This window comes from Branchiostoma belcheri, unplaced genomic scaffold, assembly GCF_001625305.1.
Source record: "Branchiostoma belcheri isolate BF01 breed outbred unplaced genomic scaffold, Haploidv18h27 scaffold188, whole genome shotgun sequence".
NCBI classification, from domain to species: Eukaryota; Metazoa; Chordata; class Leptocardii; order Amphioxiformes; family Branchiostomatidae; genus Branchiostoma; species Branchiostoma belcheri.
In genome coordinates, this window is record NW_017803357.1 from 133,365 (window position 1) to 141,838 (window position 8,474).

At 40.6% G+C, this 8,474-nt stretch overlaps 1 protein-coding gene and 1 long non-coding RNA gene across 2 annotated transcripts in view; one reads left to right on the top strand and one right to left on the bottom strand.

The window, feature by feature from the left end:
- Nucleotides 1-306: 306 nt before the first annotated feature.
- Nucleotides 307-3,388, bottom strand: LOC109467686. Its single transcript, XR_002140101.1, has 3 exons — nucleotides 3,253-3,388; nucleotides 1,893-2,011; nucleotides 307-1,280 (listed from the first exon to the last, which is right to left on the bottom strand). It is a non-coding gene; the product is annotated as an uncharacterized LOC109467686 (long non-coding RNA).
- Nucleotides 3,389-3,704: 316 nt separating this feature from the next.
- Nucleotides 3,705-8,474, top strand: part of LOC109467678 (zinc transporter 1-like) — a 14,400-nt gene continuing 9,630 nt past the window's right edge. Inside the window, exons 1-2 of the mRNA XM_019765724.1 lie at nucleotides 3,705-3,998; nucleotides 7,342-7,562. Of these exons, the coding sequence (XP_019621283.1) occupies nucleotides 7,372-7,562 (191 nt within the window). The 5' untranslated portion in view covers nucleotides 3,705-3,998; nucleotides 7,342-7,371. The remainder of the gene's footprint in view (nucleotides 3,999-7,341; nucleotides 7,563-8,474) is intronic.

The following is an 8,474-nucleotide window of genomic DNA, read 5'->3' on the forward strand; positions in this document are numbered from 1 at the left end:
CATAAGTTGCAAGGAAAACATTTAGAAACGATACCAATGTCGTAGAATGCCAAAATCAAAGGAAAAAAAGACAAAAATGAAAAGAAATGAATTCGAAGAGTAGATTATTCGCCATAACATATTCTGTGCCATTTGTTCAACCTTCATGATCACGTAGATTTCATAGTGAAAGCAACTTTTTTTTTATTCGCACGCGCGCATCAGTTTTGGGGTTCCCAGAGGATGTCATCCATATAATCAAATCAACATGGCCTTATCGAATAAAAAAAGGCAGTAGTTAAATCAAATTTAACTTGTCACTACTACATGTATGTATCTTTATAGTCATGTTGCAAAATCTTATAAGTGAGCTAGGGGCATGTCTCAAAAAGGCTCTGTCTCATGCAAAGATGGTCACTCAAGTCTTTTCCTTGTAAAGGGTCAGATTTTGGGGTCACCAACATCACCTGGACCAATTCAGCAATCTCATTGTACCCCTACCAATGCTGTACCATGTATGTTTACGTATATGCTGAATTCTAGAGATGAAACATTTTGCATCATTCATCTGGTGATACATGTACTTGTTTATGTTAAAGAATCATAACTGAAATAAGAAGCTGAGGTGGCCGTGGCTTATGCAATCACACTTATTACCTATTCATAGCATGGAATGATGAAGACTCTGACTATAATATTGTATTTACAAAGTATGACTAAAGCCTTCTAGGCACTACCTGTACCTGTAACTATTACCATGGGATCCACATAATCTACATTAAAGTAGCAAATCTATACTCGAAATATTCAACAGAGAAAAAGTTGGCATCATTCCTGTGGTGCAAAGTCCAGTTATGGTCTGTAACAATAAATTTTCACCATAAAAATGCGAGTGAACTTCATAAAGATAGACGTAACGACTAAATGATGTTTGTACAACTTAGTACTACAAGCACATGGCGAAAAGCAAAATACATGGATGCAAATTTCCTGACAAAGACTGGTGGAAACATCTGGGCTTCTTGTGTCCTCTTCTTCCAAAGAACTTCAACAGACAACAACAAATCTATCGATAGCCTCTATGTTGAGCTGCCTTATAACGACTATATATCACTCTATACTGTACATTTCAGTTGGAACCTACATGTACATGATCTATTTATGTTTATCGCAACATGGGCAGCACTCCTTATGCCTTCTCCAGTGGTGCGTAGTTGAGTAATTTCTCGATGAGGTCCACATGTGAAAGCAACATCCTCCTACAGCAGTATCTCTTCAGTCCCAGAGCATCCAGGGCATCACTGCAGTGAACAAGACATTCAAGATTTCAGACTTCCAAGAAGTATGCAATCCTTGTCTTCCTGAATTATCCCATGTTGCGTGGCTTCCAGCCAGATTCTGAGTGAGACATGTTACCTCCTAGTGATGCATACCTAAACCCACATCAGTTCAGGTCCGGATTGAAGTCCAGAGGTCTAGGTTCAGTTCTGGACTTGTAAGTCCGGACCTAAACCCATGGCATATATAAAATTGCATGTTGGCAACCCTGCAATGTTGTCTGGGTGAAATTTTGGCCACATAACATGGAGGCCCGTACTTGACGATGCCTGATGGCAATATTTTCTTCATTTTGCAGCGAAGATTTTGCAATCTACGGAAGGTTTTAGGTGGTTTGGAAAGAAAAGGGGTATGTGAAATGGTCTTTTATGGTAAAAAGTCTGGACTCGGTTCTTGACTTTTAGTTTTTTTTGGACTTGAACCTAAACATTCTTACAAGTCCGGATCCAAGTCCAGTGAACCGGTATGCACCACTATTACCTCCTATCATTCAGTCTTACCCCACCATGTGTTGTCAACCTACTCTGTCCAAATACAAAAACCCAAAAAATCTTTGATCTCAACATCTGCCTCACCCTTCTGTGTAGTCAGCCTGTAGAAGTCCCAGGTACCACTCCCACTTGTTCCCTATCACCTTCCCACACGTGAAGCACCGGATTGGAATGATCATCTTGGACTTGTGTAATGCCTGAAACTGTGTGAAAACATCTTTTTTCATGTACATAGTAAATCAAGTCTATCTACTACTACTAGTATCTATCTATAGAATACTGACCAAGGCCCTCATGGGGCATCATGTCCTGGTCCAGGTACACGACATGTGCAGCCGGTGGGGTGAATGGTGCTCATAAAAATCAACAGAAAAAGAACGAGTGTAGACGAACAAAAACAAACTTGTGCAAGTGAACTATGTACATGGCCACGCTGACATACCTGATTTATAGTCAAACTTGAAAAATGAGGAAATCAAATACAGGTAATGGGAGGGGTCCTGACCCATGTTCCATGCAAATACACATACCAATAATAGTTTGTCTGACCAAAAACCCGCGCAACACGAGCTTTACTATTGATAGATAAAGATAACAACTATTAAAGCTGCATAGCTACAGGGGAGCGACTTGCACCCAACTGTAATGGTTCGCGAAACTCATGGGAGGTTTTTGGTCATTTTGCCGGTGGAACGTTCTATCGCAAAAGGGGGCCCTAATTCCGACCTAGCCGAAATACAGGGTGATCTGTGGGAGAGTTTGGTATCTAAAATACACAAATTGTTACTAAAATAAAAAATCTACAACTGTTCTTCTGTCCCGAACAAGTTCTCTTTTTACCATTACGCGACTTGCTCCAAAGCGGCTGTTTCAAAATCAAAGCTGCATTTTTAACATGCTCGTCAACCCCCAAAGAAGCGTCGGATTCATGCAGATTTTTCACTTGTCTGTTGTCGGAGCGTACGAACTGGAACAAACTATAAGAGCTTACCGTTATCGACACAGAAACTTTGTCCATTCCTGTGGGGCATCTATAGGCACATGCACCCATACATAATGCCGCAACAATGATAATTTTTTTCGAACTGGTCCGGAATAATTAGGGGTGGGTCGGAATAATTAAGGGCACCCCCCGTTCATTCTGAATAAAAAAGTTTTAGTCAATTAGTGACAAATATGCTGGCAGTTTCTGCCTAGATTCATGCCTTATGGAATTTCGGCATTTATCATTTACATACAAAAGCAGCAATAGCTCACTGATATACTAGTATACTGTATTTAACTATTATTCTCGTTTTCATGCAGGCATGCATACACATAACGTTAGCCCCCCTCCCCAATGTTTCAAGAAAAGTGCAACTGACTGACAGTCACTGTCGTATTACTTCTCGAAAAAAAATAGTTTTTAAACGATCTGTTAAGTGTTAGGAGTTATTTTTCATACCCGACGCGTCTGCTGTGTGGACAGTGTAGGCAAATTTTTACAAAAACTCCCACCACGACAAACCCACGCGCACTCTCCAAATGAAATTGCCCCGAAATGTATGCTGGGAAAAATGGAACCAATGCAATCGATTATATTCCATTTCCACAAGGGGGGAATCGGGTCTTTCAAATTTAATTTAGATATTGAAGGCTTCAAAAAATTGAAAAAAAAGAAAACTTTCATATCTTTGAAATATTGAGGTATAAAATTATTCAGATTTGCTTTTGTTTTACTGTAAATGAATGTAGGTCTTTTGCGTAAATGCTAGATCAAGTCAGCAAAAATCCCCCGTCCCTAACAATGGACTACTCCGATGTCACTGAGAGAGAATGGCGATCCAGGAACCCGGTGTCTTCTGCTGTCTTGTGTCTCCCGAACTGCTCTAAAACTACATTTAGCTTGGTTCACTCCGACACGGATCTTTCAACTTTGTTCTCATGCCGTCTTGTGTGTCCATCTCGCCGTAAAATGGAGTTTCTGTGGAGGAAACGCCGAGAGTTTAGGACGTTCGCTGCGACTTTGTAACACCCTGGAAGAGTTCGTGTGCAAAGCCTTTTGCACAATCACTCAGAAAAGGGGCGAGTGCAAATCGTCCTTTTCATCGCTCACGGAGGAAAATTCCAGACCGTTTCAGGAACACTCTCACAAAAACAGCAAAATTCAGATCTTTTCTTCGCAACGAAGGAGATTTTCGCTACTTTTCAGTAAGTACAAATGTTATATAATTTTGTTTTGGGTGTTGGTGAGGGGAGGGGGGTACCGGTAGCCGGTGTTTGTCTCCTTGATACCTCAGAAACGGATTTTCGCCGAAACTGTATCTCGACCATCCTATCCCATACAGGAATTGGAGGAGAATGATTAAAAATAAGCTGTAACGCTGTTAAAGTCTAAGAAGGCTTTTTAGAAGGCTAAGCAGTACTGAAGATGATGAAGTCCAAGAGTCTAAGGAAACCGCCGATTTGCCGCAAAGGACCTACATGTACTCTATATGTGTGTGATAACGTTATATGCCGTTTATGGAGAACAATGATTTTTAAATACTAGTAAATTTATGCCTGACCATAAAACTGTATAGATACTGGAATATTTGTGACTGTGATTTTAAGGAAACTACTGCTATAAACTTCAAATTACTCTGATTTCTAAAGATGGTGCAATTTTCCTCTGTTGGTGTGAGTTAAACCACAGAGCTCCAAGGTTAAACATTATCTAATTTCTGCTTGACAAGAATCAATATCGTTATCCAAATAAAACAGTTTTTTGGCAAGAAGCAAGACTTCTTTATACTGAATTATAGGCATATAAGGAAATGTATCAGCACTAATTTTGTAATCAGCTGGCACTGTAAATTATATTTAGTAATGTAGATTATATTTCATCATGGAGCTAGAAAGGAGAGTCTTTTAACTCCATGATTTCATCAAACATCATCAAGCATCAAACGTGTGTGCACTGGTGTAAGGTAGTGGATGCTACCTGAAACGTCTGACCGTTTCCAAAATCATATCCAATCGCATCTTACTTCTTAGTGGATGTCACCGACGTATCTTTCCACATATGTAGCAAAGACTGAAAGAGTGGCAGAAAAGAACAAACAAAATGGAGGTTGTGGTGGATTTTTTTGCTTCGTCACAGCTTGCACTCCTTTCACCAGACTTTCTGCACACTGCACCTCTTAAGCACACGCCACAAGTACTTGTTGTCAGCTCCTCAGCTTTTGTTCTATTCAGATGCCTTTGAAAGGATCACTGAATGTGTCCTGGTCTTCAATGTACAAACTGCAAATGTAGCATGGAGCTAGAAAAGAGTTTTAAGTTTAACTCCATGGTAGTAGTAGTGTAGAGAATCTGAACTATTTGAGGCACTTGAACATGAATTTTTCCTGTCCTGGGAATTTGTATCAGTGAACAATCCATTTACAATTCATTTGGCAATTTTGTAGCTTCTGATAGGTTGAGAGCCAAAAGTCACCAGTCTGTGACTAAGTAAACTAATACATGAATTCATATTGCAATTGAATTCATTGAAAATATTCTAAGAATTCCATGAATGCATTTCCTAGGGAACTAACTTTTTTCAACAAGATAACTCAAGAAGGGCTGGATGGATTGGTTTCATACTTGATGAGATTTTTGGCCCCCTAGTGGCTTCCCTTGGTACTGCAGTGGAACTTCTGGTCTTGATATCTCACAATCTGGACACCCATTCCTTAGTAGTACTCTGTCCTCGTCCCATTCCTTTCTCTTACTGTCACGTAAGGCAACGACACATATATAGGCATAGGCGAGAACACATACACCCCGTTCAGACCAGACTTCTATTTTATTCATTTAGCTTTTTCAACCGGTTTTTCAAAAACCGTTTTTATTAAACCTACTACACAAACACACACACAGACGGACACACACAGAGACACACACAGACACGTCAAAAACAATACCTCCATTTTTAATGCAGGTATTATTAAGTGTTTTACTGTTTTGGTTCTGAAGACATTAAATGCGTGAGATCATGGTATGTATTGTATGTGATCACAATGTGGCGGAGGGACAATAGCTATAGTTGGTGCTGGTGAAACCAAAGCCAGACTATTGTCTGCATTTGTATAACTATTGTTTGAGATCTGTAGCCCCTGACCTTGAAGGCCTCTGTTGCTGTAGGGAAGAGGCCTGATCGCTTGGATGGTTCTGTAAGTTTAAGGGCATGTACTACCTGACATGCAGTTGTTATTGTACAATGTATGTTGTCTGGACAACACTTTTAACATGATGCCATACCAACACTAACAACAGAAGTTCTGTTGTTAGTGTTGGTATGGCATCATGTTAAAAGTGTTGTCCAGACAACGTACATTGTACAATAACAACTGCATGTCAGGTAGTACATGCCCTTAAACTTTCTGGCATTCCAACAGAATCCCATTATGTACTATATTATAGTAACATTGTATGTTTTTACAGTTTGTGTCCAAAGTAAGGCACTGTATGTTTACTCTGGGCAAAATAAATCTGTTGGCTCGACGCTTCCCATGTAGTTTCCAGTAGAATTTATGGCATGCGTACCAAATGTCAGGGTTCTCACCAGGATTTTTTCACAGCGTAGGGGTCAGGTACAGGAGGGCAACTTTCTGCAGCGCATTGAGTCCCCAAAATACGACCACAGCAGGGGTCTGGTATTCTCCCGAAAAAAATTTGTAACACAACCCCCTGAGACACTGTTTCTGGCTAATTGAGGGACAGTTTTTGTTTTCCCTTTGTTATAGCTTCATTCTAAAGTTATATTTTCATTTTTGAAAGGTTGATGAAGCTTCTGCACACAAGAAACACCCCTACGCTGGTTGAAACACAGTGTAGGGGGCTAAATCATAGTGGGGGGCCCGCAAGCCCTTTTCCGTAGAGCGTAATCGGTCGTTTTAATTCTATGCAGAGCGTAGATGGACCGCTCTAATATTTTTGCGTAGAGCGTATTCGGCGTTTTAATTCTACGTAATGCGTTGTGGCCACTTGGAATTTATCGTAAAGCGTAATCGAGAGGTTCCGAATTCATCGTAGAGCGTTGTCGGGATCCCCCCTTGCAGGCCCTCATAGTGTAGGGGGGCAGTACGCTCAAACAGCCTGATGAGAACTGTGAATGTGTTGAGGGTGGTATACATTTGTTTGTGAATCGGATGCTTACAAACACCTTAACAGTGAACGCTATTTAAAAAGAATGTGGACCTGCAGGGTATAATTAATCATTATGCTAGGGTAGAGACTCTGACCTGAAAGAATCAGTAATTCTACTGGCACTAGTCTGGCAGAGACTCCGATCAGAGGCAGAACAGGCAGAACTGCAAATTCTACTGAGGCCATTCTGCCAGATTGAAGTTTGCATAAGGACCACCTGAGCATTATGGGCATTTTCTTATTTAACTTAAGGGGTCGCTATAGATTACCCCATTGACCCATGCATTAATCGTGGCTGTCTGTCTATGCCTGGCCACCATTTTCTTTCAAGTTTTTGCTTGACTGTACTGTGTTTTCATGTATGTGTTTGTTCCTATCACAGAGACTACAGTGAGTACAGGACTACATCACCATGGGGCGTTACACGGGAAAGACCTGTCGTCTGATCTGCATGTTGACCCTGACCTTCAGTTTCTTCCTGGTGGAGATTGTCGTTGGTTACGTCACCAACTCCATGGCCCTGGTGGCTGACTCCTTCCACATGTTGTCAGACGTGGTGTCCTTGGTAGTTGGTTTAGGTGCTGTCAGGGTAAGTCTTGTGTAGCCTGGGTGCCATCCGATTTGTAACGGCAACCCAGAGAAAATTGATTTTTTTCGTGGTTGCCGTTACAAATTGGATGGCACCCAGGCTAAGTCTTGTGGTTTTTAGATTTCTAACTTGCATGCAACGAGTCTTCATCACTTTATTTTACAGATCAATATAATTAGTAATTTAAGCCTCAACCGAAATAAAGTATGGACTTTTCAGGCATAATTGAGGCCTAGGAAAAAATGTTGTGTTTCCTGTTTCCTGACCAACTCCAGAAAAAACTGCCAACCCTAGCCTTCTTATTGTGTGGACCTTGTAGAATTTATTAGAGCCTGAAGATAGCCTACTCCAACCATGATAGACTGGATACCAGGTTATCTGAAGATGTACATTGGCAAGTTTTGCAATACCTTGAGTGGCCACACCCTAGTTTATTTGGCATTTCTATTGGAAGCTGCAGACACCTTCAAGTCTAGCTTCTGTCTCTGCCGTGGAATACATGTAATTCGGAAGGAGAATAACTGTATATGGGACGAAAGGACAAGACCTACTGAGTTTGGTTTCTTCAATCTCTTTTGGTAAAATCAACAGAAAAAACATTATTTTCACTCCAAAATGAATGCACAAAATTGGGAATTTTCGCGTAGGATATATCCCATAGGAAAAACATTTTTTTTTGGTAGAAATGACTGACTCTGACAGAAAGACCCAAACCTTGACTGTACCTGAGAAAATTACACAGAAAATCCTAGTACTAAAATTTTTCTGATTGTCCACGACGTGAGGGGTTGCAAATCGACTCTCAGGATGCCTCAGTGCAAAATCAGGGTCAAACGGGCAGATTCTTGGCTCGCAAGAATACCCGGAAGTAAGATTTGAACCCAAAATCATCATTTTCTTACTATTCTTCAGCCATGTTAATGTTT